Genomic DNA, 15,936 nt, shown 5'->3' on the forward strand with positions numbered 1-15,936 from the left:
ATAGTACAGTGTATAAAGTTTTAATGCGATTTGTGTTGTTCAAGTTTGTGATTTCATAAGTGAAAACTGATATGGAAACTCCCAGTGTGGATACTCCCTCTAGTGATATAGATAAGCGCCTTGCCCAGAACTTGAGTCTTAGAGAGCTGGCTAGGGCCCTAAGAGGTTTAAATTATTTGCCTTAGGTCTCACACAGTACTAATGCATCACAAGCAATACTTGAACCCAAATGGGACTTCCTAACTTGAAGGACATTCCATTATCTATAAACCTACATTGCCTCTCTTTGATATGTTAGTAGAATTTCAATCTTCTTTTCTGTGTTTCTCATTACTCTTTAGTTTGTATGGCTTCTCAAGGGATAATTTTCTTCTCTGGTGCTGCACTGGTACCTCTTGAAGATGGAAGTACTTTTAATATAAAGAAGTAATTCAGCCTAGACTAAAGGAATTTAGGCTTGCCACTCAATATATTTCTATACAGTGTACCTAAATCAGAACATGGGGCATTCTGAGGATTCAGTTACCACTACCCATATGATCTAAGCCTTTTTGTTGGAGGAAATCTTCCCAGGGGCTAATGTGTACACACAGGGACAGATTTCTACAAATGGGATGCTTCCCATGAGGAACCTTAATGGGGCTGCTAGCTTATTGTATAGTAACCACTAAAACCTAGTGGTGTGAAAGGGAACATGCAGACTAGTATAGTGGAAAGACAAGTGGCAATGGAGTCAGAGGACCTGAGTTCAAATACCATCTCTAAAACTGTGTGACCCTGGACAAGTCTTGTTAACCACTTTGCTCAGTTTCTTCATCTGTCAAATAAGATGGATTGGACTGCATGACCTCTGAAATCCCTACCAACAGTACCTTTATGATCTCATGAAATCAGTCATCTGGCCTTGAAGGATGCAACACTACACTTATAATCAGTCAGTTCTTCCATATACGTGTATCACCGATAACTTAAGATGACTTCCAGGTTCTAATTCTAATTTCCAGGACTATAAAATACCTCTCTTTTAGCACTTTCAAAAAAAAAATTTAAAAAAGGATGAGAATTAGTATTTGCTTACATGGAACAATATCTCGATATCTGTTTTTGTCTTTGTTTTGCGGAGCATTTCCCAAAATGCAGTCATCAAGTGGCTTTATGTTTTCTAAAGACTAAAATTAAAGAAAACAAGAATTATGATTTCTCTTCTACAACAAAAATTAACTTTTATTAGAAAATTATTAATCCCTGGAACCCCTGCTTATGGAAAGTGAGAACCATAGATTTGTTCCTCAATGACATTCCATCAGGGGTATGATGGAGCCAGCTCATACTGGCTCAAGATAACTGATTATTAAATTTTTGATGTGAGCATTTATACCTTGGAAACCAGAAAATGCTACAAATCAGGCCTTGATTTATTGTTTTCTTGACTGTCTAGATTTAAGTGATGAAGTATTAATAATGCAGAGTAAAGTAAAAAAAAAGTGTGCCTTGCCTACTTTAAAAAAACACAATTATTAAATGTTTGCCAACATGTCCCTGGGTATTCTGTACCTGCTGTCATAATTCATTTAGCCTACTGTTAAACATTTACAACAAAAAAGAAAAATCTTGTCTTTAGTATCTGTAGTACTCACTCGTCTAATAAAAGGGCTGAAAAATACGAGGTTTCAGTCAAGAAGTCCATACCCCAATTACCCAACAAGTCTTTATTTTGATAGACTAACCCAAAAATAGCAATATTAAACTCAGTGGAAATATTCTTTTCCTATCTGTAAAACATGTATGAAAATAAACCAGAAAAATAAGGTGTGTATATATATATATATATATATATATATATATATATATATATATATATATATATATAAACCTTGTATCCCTTACCCTCAAAATAAATAGTAGTTGAGAGGCCAAGAATTCAAGAAAGAATTCTTGAAATTACCTTCCTTCTCAGATGTAAAGAACACATCTGTGTTATCAACTTTGAGTAACATTTGCACAATTACCAAATATTCCACGAAAGTTTCATTTCTTTCTATTCGCTTTTCAAAGTTTTCAATCAGATGTCTGAGGGTCTCCATCAAATGAAAACTGTGTAGAATTGGCCTAATCTCAGATCCTTCATCTAGTTCTTCCTCAGAAACAATGTTCACACCTACAAAGAAATAAAGAAATGACAGCCATATTCAATACTTGAAATTGTATTAGATTTTCTATAATTTCTTTTGTCTAAATTATTATTTTTTTAAATAAACAAATCCTTTAATTCAAAAAGTGTATGAGAACAGTCAAGGGCAAGATGGTTGGCACCTTTTGTAAAAAGACTCCCCTTCTCCACCAGGCCTGAGAGGCCTGAAGGAGGAAGAGTCAGTTGGCCTGGCAGGGATGCAAGTGGAGCAATGGCACTGATGGGGTGGGGCAAGCTCTAGAGAGGCCTCAGGTGAGATGGAGACTAAGTAAGGTGCCAAAGAGGGAGGTTCTGGTATTTGGACACCACTCCTCCTGACCTCAGGAATGGGTTCCAAGGGGAAGTCTAGGCTGGGGGCTGGACAACTGCTTTCTTCAAGGAAAAGATTCCTAGAAGACACTCCCCAACTGTCTGCCCCAATGGGACTGGGGTTGGGGGAGCATATCTGTGCTTGGCTGGGGAAGTTCTCTTTCCGGAAACATTTAAACAAACACAAACACTTTCCCAACCAATCCAACAAAGGCTTAGAATGCAGACAAACTACAAGGCACCATGAGTAGGACCTGGAGAAACCAAAGGGGCCACAGAGGCACTTCCAAAAAGGCCTACAGCAAACAAAAGCAGGAAGAGATCCCTGTGCCCACATTCACCCCGGAAGGGAGGCTAGAAAGCCACCGGGAGAGGCAGAGAAGGGCAAAACCAGGCCAGGACGCTGCCTTCTCCCAGGGTCTCAATTCCGGAGACGGAAGGGGTTGTCGTCATCCGCCTGCATGAAATAGTAGAAAAAGGCTAGGGAAAGAACAGATCCAATGAAGAGAAGGAACTGGATCCAAAGGGGCACCATACTACCATTCCTTCCCAGCCTAGCCCTAGGGCCTTGGTCAGGTCTAACAGCCTGGCGGGCTTCCACCTCCAGAGGGAGGGAATACCCACGGAAGTTTGAGGAGGTTGAGGAAGCTGGGGTGGAGGAGGAAAAGGAAGAAGAAAGCACTGGTCTGGAAGAGAAGACTGAATCAGGACTTGAGCTGGTGATGGATCCGTAGTGAAGGACGCTCTGGTAGGCACTGCTGCCCTGGTCGAAAGAGCCCGAGTCACTGTCCATGTTCTCCTCCTGGGACATGGGGTAGAGACTATTCGCTCTTCTCCGCTGGCACAGGTGGTAGGTAGGTGCCCTGGCACTGTCACTGCCGTAGCTTGTGGAGGGCTGAGGCTCCTCGAAGCTCGTCCTGGCCTCCGCTACTGGGGTGGCTGTGGTATGGGCCTCCCCATAAGTCTTGGCAGTTGAGTAACTTTGCTCCTTATAATTGTCATAGCCAACTTCATCCATGTCTTCATCTTCCTCCTGTCGTGAACCATAAACTTCGCCCTCATCTGAATACTGGTATGAAGAGCTCACAGGCCCGGCTGAAAGCTTGGTTCTCTGGCTTTCATATTCGTAGATTTTCTTTTCGTACAGTTTTCGGGTGGAGGCCAAGATGGGCCCGTGGGGGATGTCGTAGAGCTTGAGCATGTGGATGAGCTCCTGGTCTGAGAGGCGGCGGTAGTCCTCCATTCGGGAGCACCAGTCAGTCTCGAGATCGGTGACCTCAGCTCAGCGAGAGGGCGAGTGAGGGGGGAGGGAGTGGAGAGCGAGAGGGCGAGCGAGGCAGGAGGGAGTGGGGAGGGGAGGAGCGAGGGAGGGAGCGAGCGAGAGAGCGAGCGAGCGAGGGGGCGGCAGGACAGCGGCGGGCGACCTCTAAATTTCTTTTAAAAAATATTGAAACTCAAGTCATAGAGTCTAAGATATCATTTGTCAAATATAGTTCTTTAGGATTCATGTTCTATTCTAAGAGAACTACATTTGACAAATGAAATCTTGGACTCTTTGAGCTGCCCAAGTGCCATCTTTGTATAATTAGTAGTGCCTAAGGCTGGAACTCAACTCAGGTCTTCCTGACTCTTGGTCTGGAGCATCCACTGTGCCACTTAGTTGTTTCCCTAGTTACTGTGCGTTCAAAAGGGCCATTCACCACTACCAAAATGACTATTTTATATGTTGTATGTAGTAGGCACTAAATAAATATTTTTTGAAATGAATTAGACCCAGTCAACGGGGCATTAAGCCCAGTATGGATGGGAAGGAAGAAAATGCCTAAACCAGATACTACAGAAAAGAGCCAATATGATTTAGGGAGGCTCAGTAGATCACAAGAGAGAATGCCCAATGATGCCCATCAATTGGGAAATGGCTGAACAAATTGTGAGATGAGATCGTGATGGAACACTATTGTGCTATAGGAAATGATAAGCAGGATGCTATCAGAAAAACCGGGAAAGCCATACAGGAGCTGGTGCAAAGTGAAGTGTCCTATATACAAAATGACAGCAATATTATACGGTGGATCTGCTGCGAATGACTTAGTTATTTTCAGCAATGCAATGATCCAAGACAACTCTGAAGGACTTATGAAAATACAATCCATCTACAGAGAAAGAACTGATAGTATCTGAATACAGACTGAAGCATAATTTTTCTGTTAGTTCCTTTTTCTAAAGTTTTTTTTGTCTGTTTAATGAGGAGTTGTTTTGCATGACTACACATGTATAGCTTATATTGAATTGCTTGAATTCTTGGGGGGATGGGGAGGGAGGGAGGAAAAGAATGTGGAGAACAAGGTTTTAAAAATCAATGTTAAAAATTTGTTTTTAAATGTAATTTGGGAAAATAAAATTAAAGAAACAACAATGAGAGAGAGAGAGAGAGAGAATACCCAAGAAGAGAGTCGTTGATAAAATTTATGGATATAGAACACAGGGAACTGGAACCCAAGATCACCTTGTAGGTGAGGCTCATTAATTGGAAAATGACTGGACAAATTAGGGCATATGGGGCACAATGGATAGAGGGGCTGGCCTGGAATCAGAAGACTCATCTAATGGAGTTCAGCCATATGACCCTGAACAAGTCACTTAACCCTGTTTGCCTCAGTTTCCTCATCTATAACATAAGATGGAGAAGGAAATGGCAAACCAATCCAATCACCTTTTCCAAGAAAACCCCAAATGGGGTCACTAAGAGTCTGACATGACTGAAAATGACTCAACAACAACAACAATGTAATGGAACAATATTATGCCTTAAGAAATAACAAAAAGAATAGATTCATATAAACCTGGGAATTAAATAGCAGGAAGGACTGTGTATTGCTTATCACTGCAATTCCCCAAAAAACCTAGCATAGAGTCCTCATGGATGAAAGGAATATGTTTGTTGAGTTGAATTTAATTAAATCGGAGACAAAGTAATTGCATCTCAAGCAAAGAAATATTTGTATAAACATGAACAGGTTGATCAAGATCCAAAAAGGAAAGACACTGATAGAGAAAGACAATTAGTGAATATCTACATGGAGAGTAAAAGAAATGTTGGAGTTGTTGGGTGAGTGAGAGAAGAGGAATGGATTTATGTACATTGTTTATCCTTAAGCAACACTTTACAGATCTAACATCAATTCCTTTCTGAGATTATCTTCTATCTACTCTGTATGTAATTTGTATTGACTCATTATTTTTATGTTTCTTGCCTTGAACTAGAATCCAAACTCTTTGAAGGAGGGAACTGGTTCATGTTTGTCTTTGTATGCCCAATGCATAGCATAGTGCCCAATAAATACTATGCACTTAATAAATGCTTACTGAATGACTATAACAATTATCTATACCATTTTGTCTAGTTACAATTACTCCACAAAAATATTTAATTGTAACCCTCCCCCCAACCTTTAGAGAAAAATAAAAACATTGGCAAAAAGAGAAAGAGATCATGGTATTTCCCCCTCCTCTGTCCTTGCCATGTTTTCTCCCTTTCCCCCAAGCCTTTATTTATAGCTTAGATATTGCCATAAACTGCTCAGTCTTTGCCTTCAAATGGATATCTGTAACTACAGTGGCAACAAGGCAGCTTCTGATAAAAACATAGCTGCAGCTAAGAAATACCTGGGCTCCCAACTGTTAGATCACGGGATGATCCTGCATGCTGTGCATCTTCATTGTTCCAGTTTTCAGAGCTATAGCTTGCTGAGCCCCTCCAAACAACACTGGGTGCAGTCCTAAGAAAAGAAAACCATATTTATTCAAGCATCCAAATGAGGTCCACCTTAAAAAAAAGAAAAACCTTTTATTATTTACTTTGATGAAAAGAAGACCTAGGCAGTCTCCCCCCTCTTGATGTAGCTCTTATATGGGATTCTGAACTTATATTTAAATAGAGGTGATCTGACATCCTAGAACATATATATATATATATATATATATATATATATATATATATATATATATATATATATATATATATATATTTAAACTGTATTAATCTTCTGAAAATTTGAATCATGAGGAGCCAGAAAGTCTTGAAGTTTTCCCATCCTGCCCCCTTACAGAATCCTTCCCTGTTCCCTACTTACGTGTTCAAGCTGAACTGCCTCTCTCTCTCACTAATCTTCCTATATTTCTGGTTCATACCTTCCCTGGATTGGGTGAGGTAACTAACCCTCTTGCCTTAAAAGATCTCCTGGTTGGGGTGGGTAAGAATGGGGTAAAAAGAAACAAGAAAGAGTAAATTTCTATTCTGCAATAATTATCTCAATAACTAACAGCAAGATTTATTGTGGCATCAGTACTTGAAGGAAATCCATGGGATAAGACTAAACAAGATTTAAAGGGTCTCTTTACCACTTTTCACCAGATTAGTTATATAATAAGCAACTATTTGCCAATTTTATTCCATTATTAGATATTGACTGTCAGAAAAGACAGACCAGAGAATTTGAGATAATCTCTCTATTTACCCAACCCTATGTTCTAAAAGTTTAGGCACTTGTTAGTTTTATCTCTTTTTTTTGTATACTGGTAAAATTCCATTTATTTCAACTGGATTATTATTCTGATGAATGAGTTTGGGCCCACATTAAAAAGAGAAACAAAGACTTCCTCATTGTGGACAGGCATATCATTGACAATGCATCTCAGACCGAAGAGAATCTTTTAGGGTCCTGCCAGATCATTCAGATTTCTACTGTCTTTGACTTGGGATAAACTAAATAAATAAAATTTACTCACATGGAAAACAGTCTTACAGCCTTTCTTACCATTAAAACAATAGTAATATAGTCAACATTTATCTATTGCTTTCTATAGTTCAAAATGCTTTGTTTTCTTTCTCCAACTTGTAAATAATTGTTATTATTTCTAACTATGCTTTTAAAATATGGTGTTATTTAAGGTGATTTTGCACAACCTAAATTATTCCTCACATTGATAAGAACCAATCAAGGGATTTGCAAATAGGCAAATTTCCACACACAGCCTGAGGAAGGAAGGATGGAAGGAAGGAAGAAAGTAAGAAAGGCATAAATAAATAATAAAGACAGAAACATTTATTTTTTATGTACAGTCACATTAAATATATTTCTGCATTCATCATGTTGTGAAAGAAGAATCAGAACAAAAGAGAAAAATTTCAAAAAAGAAAAAAACACAAACACAAATGAAAGTAGAAACAGCAATGTTCAATCTACATTCAGAATCCACAGTTCTTTTTTTCTGGATATGGAGAACATTTTCCATCATGAGTTCTTTGGAATTGTCTTGGATCATTGTGTTGCTGAGAAGATCTAAATCTATCACAGTTGATCATCACATAATGTTGCTGTTACAGTGTACAATTTTTTACTGGTTCTGCTCATTTCACTCAGCATCAGTCTACTTAAGTCTTTCCAGGTTTTTCTGAAATTTCCCTGCTCATCATTTCCTACAACACAGTATTCCATTACATTCATATACCACAACTTGTTCAGCCATTCTCCAATTGATGGGCATTCCCTTGATTTCCAATTCTTTCCAACACAAAGGGAGCTGTTATAAATATTTTTGTGCATGTGCATCCTTTTCCTTTGTTTATGATCTCTTTGGGATACAGACTTAGTAGTGGTATTACTGGGTCAAAAGTTATGCACTGCCCCATAGACCTTTGGGCATAATTCCAAATTGCTCTCTGGAATGGCTGGATCAGGTTACAACTCCACCAAAAATGCATTAATGTTCCAATTTTCCCACAGCTTCTCCAACATTAATTATTTTCCCTTTTTTGTCACATTAGTCAATCTGATAGGTGTGAGGTGGTACCTCAGAGTTGTTTTAATTTGCATTTCTCTAATCAAGAGTAATTTAGAACATTTTTTTTCTTATGGCAATAGCTTTGATTTCTTCATCTGAAAACTGCCTGTTCATATCCTTTGATCATTTCTTAATTGGGAAATGACTTTCATTCTTATAAATTTATTTAGTTCCCTATATATTTTAGAAATGAGGCCTTTATCAGAAACACTGACTTTAAAAATGGCTTCCCAGCTGACAGAAACATTTCTTGTACTCCATAGTCAGCCCCTGCGAAGGGATAGGGACAGGGTCTGTGATGTCATTAGTAAAGGAAATCCCTTTTGGTAAAGAAACGCCCTCTGTTTAGACTTGGTTAGCATCCTCTCTGTGACTTAAAGTCATGTAATACCCTAGTTGCCTAGAGCTCAGAGAGGTTGATCAATGTAACATGGGGCCAAGATGCAGGAGAGGCAGAAGTGGAAGCCAGGTCTTCTGGATCTGAGGTTGAATAGCTCTCCATCCCTTCCCTGCTGCCTCTTTGGAGCAAGGGAAAAGGAATTCTTCAAACACAAAAGGAAAGCAGCCACTTTGCCCTGTAGGGCTATCAAAAAACTTAAATAGTATCCATGGTCTCAAGCCTGAGTCGAGAAAGAAAGAAAAGAGATGAGGGAAGAAGAGGAAAGAAAGAAAGGAGGTAAACAATGAAGAAATGTGGAAAGGGAAAGTGGAAGAGAGAGCAGTGTAGGGATGGGGACCTGTTAGAATGTTAATAAAGAAGCTAATAGGGGCAGCTAGGTGGTGCAGTGGATAGAGCACCGGCCCTGGAGTCAGGAGGACCTGAGTTCAAATCCGGCCTCAGACACTTAACACTTACTAGCTGTGTGACCCTGGGCAAGTCACTTAACCCCAATTGCCTCACTAAAAAAAAAAAAAAAAAAAAAAGAAGCTAATAGAAGCCAAGAAAGTGAACAAAGGATATTTTTGAGCAAAAGGATTCTCTCTGTCTCTAAGTTTTTCCATACACATTTGTTTCTCCTTTTATCCTGACTTGAAAGAGCAACCACATTATTACAATGCATGTTAAGGTACTTGGCAATTCTTTTTTTTTTTCCCCCAGGGCAATGGGGGTTAAGTGACTTGCCCAGGGTTACACAGCTAGTAAGTGTCAAGCTTCTGAGGCCAAATTTGAACTCAGGTCCTCCCCAATCCAGGGCCGGTGCTTTATCCACTGCACCACCTAGCTGCCCCTGGTACTTGGCAATTCTTTAATTTTTTTTTTTTTTTTTTTTTGGTGAGGCATTTGGGGTTAAGTGGCTTGCCCAGGGTCACACAGCTAGTAAGCGTCAAGGTGCTTTATCCACTGCCCTGGTACTTGGCAATTCTTAAAGGGCTTTCAAAATGTCATTGTTGTTCAGTCATTTTTCAGTTGCATCTGACTCTTCATGACCCCATTTGGGGTTTTCTTGGCAAAAATACTGGAGTGGTTTGTCATTTCCTTCTCCAAATCATTTTACAGATGAAGAAACTAAGATAAACAGGGTAAAGTGACTTGCCCAGGATCACACAGCTAGTAAGTGTCTGAGGCCAGATTTGAACTCAGGAAGGTGAGTCTTCCTGATTCCAGGTCTTTCACTCTATCCTCTTTGCCACCTAGATGACTTTTCTTTTCTTTTAAATAACAAACATTTTTATTTATAGTTTTGAGTTCTGATTTTTATCCCTTTTCCTCTGTCCTCACCGTCCTCCCTACGGCAGTAAGCAGATTAGAAGACTTTTCAGAGTGTGAGCTACTAATCACCTCCCCTTCCTCACCACACTCATCTTCATAACAATTATGTACACTGGAAGCCACAGATCCTCTAAATTGCTATTGATTGTCTCCATCTATTATTATGCCGATCATCCCCCAGTGTCTGGAATGCTCTCCCACCTCACTTCAGCCTACTGGTTTCTCTGGCTTCATTGGAGACTTAGTTCAGATCTCACTTTCTGCAAGAAATCTTTCTCTGTTGTCCCCCTTTCTTTCATTTACTCTCCCCAAAGCAGCTACTAGTGCTTAACCTCTGAGATCACCTCCATTTACAGTGTACCTATCTTGTATATGCATAATCATAAACATGTTGCACTCTTCCCCCACCCCCTCCCTAAAGAATGTAAGCTTTCCAAAGTCAGGGTAAGGAACACAGATTTTTACTTTTCTTTCTATCCCAAAGGACCTAGGTTCAATCACAGGCTTGGTCAATACCTGTGTGGCCCTAGACTACTTACTTAGCCGGTCATCTTTAAAATGATGGTGGCTGATCAGCTTGCCTCTGAGGCAGCTAGCCAGAGGTCCATGATAGTATGAACCCAAATGGTACTGGTTAATTACAAGTGGATGAAGTTGTTTACCCTTCTTTTTCCTGGCACATAGCAAGTACATGTTTGTTGATTGACTGCCTGGGATGTGTTTTGTTAATATGAATATATGGATCACCTGGATTTGATGGAGGTGCCTTATCATCCAAATGGATTTTATGAAACCCTGGATTAATATAAGCAAAATGCCCTCAAAGACTTCAAACTGAAACCAGACAGTCCCTATTTACTTTCCCCAAAAGAATAAACAAATTTAAATGCCCCTTTGAAATTCTTATTCACTATCTTCTTTCCCAAGAAAGTGAATAGATCTTATTGTTCCTTATCAACTATCTAGATCTCTTTGTCTTTGATAATACCCTTCTTGTCTTAATAGCATCTGCTTTAAGTTGAGCTGTTTAAACTGATTTTTATTGATTTATATTTGTAATATTTGCTTTGGGTTGATTTGTATCATGCTAATGAAGTTATTCTGTTACCTGTGAGTAAAGAAATCTTAAAAACCCTTAGAAAGAAAGGGTCTGGGGGCAGCTAGGTGGCGCAGTGGATAAAGCACTGGCCCTGGATTCAGGAGGACCTGAGTTCAAATCTGGCCTCAGATACTTGATACTAGCTGCGTGACCTTGGGCAAGTCACATAACCCTCATTGCCCCACAAAAAAAACAAAAAAAACCCAAAACAAAACAAAAAAAAGAAAGAAAGAAAGGGTCTCTGAGCTCCCTTCTGAGGAGGGGGGTCTCCAACATGATCATGTTATATTTCTTCTTGGGACAAAGTTAAATTGGTATTATGGGTTTTTTTCTGTCTGTCTCTAATCTGGTTTATCTTGTAGGAGACATCATATTCTCTGATCTGGTTTTTAGCCATGTTCTCTGATCTGTTTATTATTTTTATAGGAAGACAGATATGGAAACAAATTGTAGGAGATATTATAAGATTAATTTCACTGATCTCTTTATTAATTCTGTTTGTAGGAGACAGGCAGATAAAAAAATACTATATTAATTTTCAACAGGTTTTTTTTTTCCTTGCCAGGGGAGGAAAGAATGAAATCAGAAGAACCTGTAGGTACTTTCTACTGGTTCACGTAAGAGGAAAGGTGACCTTGTCAGGGCTAATTCCTCTATTCCTGCCTAAATGTCTGTCCTTTCTCATCACTGAATCATAGAATCATAGAGTTAGAAAGTTCAGTCAGACAATAAGCATTTACTAAGTGCCTACTATGTGTCAGGCTATGTGATAATCCTGGGGATACAAAGAAAAGTCCTTTCCCTGGCACCAGAGATGTCTAAACCCAGAGGTGTGCTAGAGCCAGCTCAAGACAGTAGAGCCCATGGTTAATGTACACACCTTATATAAATCAGGACTTAATTATTTTTGGGGGGGGGTTTATTTTGTTGATCACTAGACTTATGAGAATGTTAATGCAGATCAAAATCATAAGGGTGTTCTTCTTGCATTTTCTTTAGAGAGATGGTTGTCTCACACCCCTACTTAAACCCAAAAATTGAAGTTTGAAAGGGAAAAGAATCCCCAATGAATACACTGCTTTTAAATAGATCGGCCAACATGTAGCAACACTATGTTAGGTATACAAAGAAATAGGGAATAGAAGAAAAATATGATATAATGAACAGAGCAGTGAATCTAGAGTAAGGGGCCTGAGTTCAAATCCCATCTCTCATCATCTATTCCCTGTGCGACTTTGTGCAACACACAACTTACAGGAGCCTCAGTTTCCTCAACTGTTAGATCAGATGTCCTCTGAGGTCTCTCCACATCTAAATCTTTGACCCCACAAATGTAAAATTGCCCTTTCTCCTCAAGAAATTTGCAAACTAGTGAGAAAGATCAAAAAAATACATGCAAAATGATAACACCACAAGGTTCATGAATTCTGAAATTCCCTTATATGATCATCATCATTATTCCAACTCTCCCTCCTTTAACTCTATATTGGCCTCTTTTCTCAAGTCTTCATCTTTTTATCTTATTATCAAAGATCTTGTCCTATTGAGCTTCACCTTAGGATTATCTCCACTATCTAATGTTTTCACTACTACTCCTGTACTGATAAACAAAGCTGGAAAAAACTCTAAAACCATGTTGATTGGGTCCATTACAAATTCATGATATAGAATATCAATTGGGCTCTCACTGCAGCAAGGCAAATCCATTTACACCTCTAATTCACTATCCCACTCACTATATTGATTTTTCCTAACTTCTTCACCTCTCTTCATCCCTTCCATGGTTCACCCTGTCTGTACCCTTAGAGATGAGAACTTTCTCATATCTCAATGAAAAAAATTAAAGGGATTCACTGAAAATTCCTTCTTGCTTTCTCCTCATTTCTTCACCTCTCTGCAGCCTTTAGCATTGTAGATGATCCTTTTCTCCTTAATACTTTCTTTTCTTGGGGTTTTCATAATACTTCCCTCTCCTAGCTTTCCTTGTGCTTGACCTCTGCCTTCTCCTTAGTCTCCTTCCTGGATCATGATGCAAATTACACCCACTAACTGTGAGTCCTCCCACCCCCCCCACCCCCACCAAGGCTGTTTTGGGCCCTCTTTTCTTACTTTATATAGTTTTACTTGGTGATCTCATCAGCTCCCATTGAATCAACTATCTCTATATTAATGGTTCCCACATCTATTTGTTAAGCCTTCACCTCTATCCTAACTTCCAGTTTCAAATCTCCATCTGCCTATTGGATATTTTGAACTAGATATCCCATAGTCATATTAAACTCAATATATCCAAAATTTAACTCATAATCTTTTCCCCAAAGCCCTGTTCTCATCCTAAATTTTGTATTCGTGTCAAGAGTTACCCAGATTCACAACCTAGCTATCATCCTTGACTCCCCATTCTCATACCCTTCAGCTAATCATTTGCTAAGCCCTACCTATTGTACATTTTATATGGTCCTTTCTCTCCTTTGACACTCCCAATGTTCTGGTCTAGGCCCTCATCACCTCCCTCTTATAGTATTCAAATAGCATTCTGGTTAGTGTCTCTGCCTCAAATCTCTCCCCAGTTTAGTACCTCTTCCATTCAGCTGTCAAATTGATCTTTCTAAAGCACAGCTCTATGCCACCCCTTTATTCAATAAACGCTACTGGTTCCCTATTACCTCAAGGATCAAATATCAAATTCCTTGTCTGGCATTCAAAGTCCTTCATACCTCTCCTACTTTTTCATTCTTCTTATGCCTTATTCCTCTCTACCTACTCTGCTATTCAGTGACACTAGCTTCCTTGCTGTTCCTTGCACAAGACACTCCATCTCCCAACTCTGGGACTTTCACTAGCTGTCCCCCTTCCTGGAATTTATTCCTTCCTCATCTCCATCTCCTGACTCCTTTAAAACCTTCTACAAGAAGCCTTTGGTGATTCTTTTTAATACTAGTGCCTTCCCTCTGTTGATTATTTCCAATTTATCCTTTGTATATCTTGTTTGTACATAGTTTTTTGCATGTCTTCTCCTTCATCAGCCTGTGAATTCATTGAGAAAAGGGATTGGGTTTTTTCCCCCCTTTCTCTCTATCTTTAGCCTATTGCACACTGCCTGGATCATAGTGGGTGCTTAATAAATGCTTTTGGACTGACTGACATGGCACTATGTGTTAATTGCTGAATAAGGTGGTTGTTCAGTCATTTCAGTCATGTCCAACTCTTTGTGACCCCATTTGGGGTTTTCTTGGCAAAGATATTGGAGTGGTCTGCCATTGAACAGAAGTAGAAAAGGAAGAGTACTGGGCTTACTATCAGGAGAGAGCTCCATTCCAATCCTTGATAAATGACCCATACAAGTTATTTAATATTTCCGAATCTCAATTTCCTCATCTGTAAAATGGAGATAATCATGCTTTACTTCTTATTTAATATACCAGGTGAATATGAAGACAAAGCTTCATAAGTCTTAAAGCAAAATACAAATGTGAGTCATTCAGTTGCAACTACTATCAGCACTTAAGCAAGAAAGATTAGGGAGCAGCTCTGTTGGTCTGGGAAGAGGTTCAACAAGATCAGGCTGGTACTAGGTCTTGAGAGATAAGTAGGTGGGCACAGGAGGACAAATAATATTCACAATAAAAATAAGTGAAATAAATCTCTTTGTGCTCTCTTTTCTTGCTTGATATAGTTTTACTTGGTGATCTCATCAGCTCCCATTGAATCAACTATCCTCTCTTTATTGGTGGTTCCCAGATCTATTTGTCAAGCCTTAACCTCTATCCTAACTTTCCAATTTCAAATCTCCATCTGCCTATTGGATATTTTGAACTGAATTAAACTCAATATAGCCAAAACTGAACCCATAATCTTTTCCCCAAAGTCCTCCTTTCATCCTAAATTTTGTATTACTGTCAGGGGCACCACCATCCTCTCACTTACCCAGACTCACAATCTAGCTGTCATCCTTGACTCCTCACTCTCATACCTTTCAGCTAACCTACCTATTATATTTTCTTAACACCTCTTTTATGTGGTTTCTTCTCTTCTTTGACACTCCCATTGCCCTTATCTAGGCCCTAATCACCTCCCTCTGATACTATTCAAATAGCCTCCCAGGTCAAGGGTTTTTAACTTGGGATCCAGAGGTCCCTAGTAGATTTCAGGAGGTCCATGAAGTTGAACGGGGAAATACACCTTTATTTTGCATAGACCTTTAACTCCAGTTTACTATGTCCTTCAATTATGACTTTCTGAGAAAGGGTTCATTAGCTTTCCCATACTGCCAGAGGTCCATGACACATAAAAAATGAAGAGCTTCTATCCTAAGATATCAATTGTTCCATGAGAGCAAGTAGAACATTTCTGGAAGGTGAGTTCACATTTACTCCACCAAGATAACATTTAGGTCACCAAAATAGTCATTTAATTAATGGTCTTTCATAACCCAAAAGAGTAAATGAAACTTCCAAATCATTCAAACCAGGCTTATAATAATGCTTCCTTCCATCATTTAATGGGGTTAGTGAAAATTATATAACAGTACTGTGAAAAAAAATGATCACAGCAAGTAAGCAATAACACAGGATGGCTCCTGCTTGAAGGCCTAGAAGAGAGAATCTCATAAAATAATCCTTGTGATCTGTTTTAAAATAGCCCATGTACTCCACTGGTATCCAGGCAATGTCAGAAGATCTAAAAGGAAGGCCACCAGCAAGTTGGACAGACCCCTTGTGGAGGATTTATGGGAGGGCACAAAGAAGGGTCACACAGGCTCATGGAGCATAGATGGATTGC

General features: G+C 39.2%; 2 protein-coding genes across 3 annotated transcripts in view; both read right to left on the reverse strand.

The window, feature by feature from the left end:
- Positions 1-15,936, reverse strand: part of FRMPD2 (FERM and PDZ domain containing 2) — a 315,586-nt gene that overhangs the window by 26,224 nt on the left and 273,426 nt on the right. For both annotated transcript variants that reach the window (XM_043980068.1, XM_043980067.1), the window contains 3 exons: positions 6,167-6,279; positions 2,010-2,158; positions 1,079-1,169 (listed from right to left, as the gene is read on the reverse strand). In XM_043980068.1, the coding sequence (XP_043836003.1) occupies positions 1,079-1,169; positions 2,010-2,158; positions 6,167-6,279 (353 nt within the window). The remainder of the gene's footprint in view (positions 1-1,078; positions 1,170-2,009; positions 2,159-6,166; positions 6,280-15,936) is intronic.
- Positions 2,922-3,743, reverse strand: EMD (emerin). Its single transcript, XM_043980069.1, has one exon. The coding sequence runs from the start codon at positions 3,741-3,743 to the stop codon at positions 2,922-2,924; it is 822 nt and encodes a 273-aa protein (XP_043836004.1).

The sequence above is a fragment of the Dromiciops gliroides genome, chromosome 2, assembly GCF_019393635.1.
Source record: "Dromiciops gliroides isolate mDroGli1 chromosome 2, mDroGli1.pri, whole genome shotgun sequence".
Lineage (NCBI taxonomy): Eukaryota > Metazoa > Chordata > Mammalia > Microbiotheria > Microbiotheriidae > Dromiciops > Dromiciops gliroides.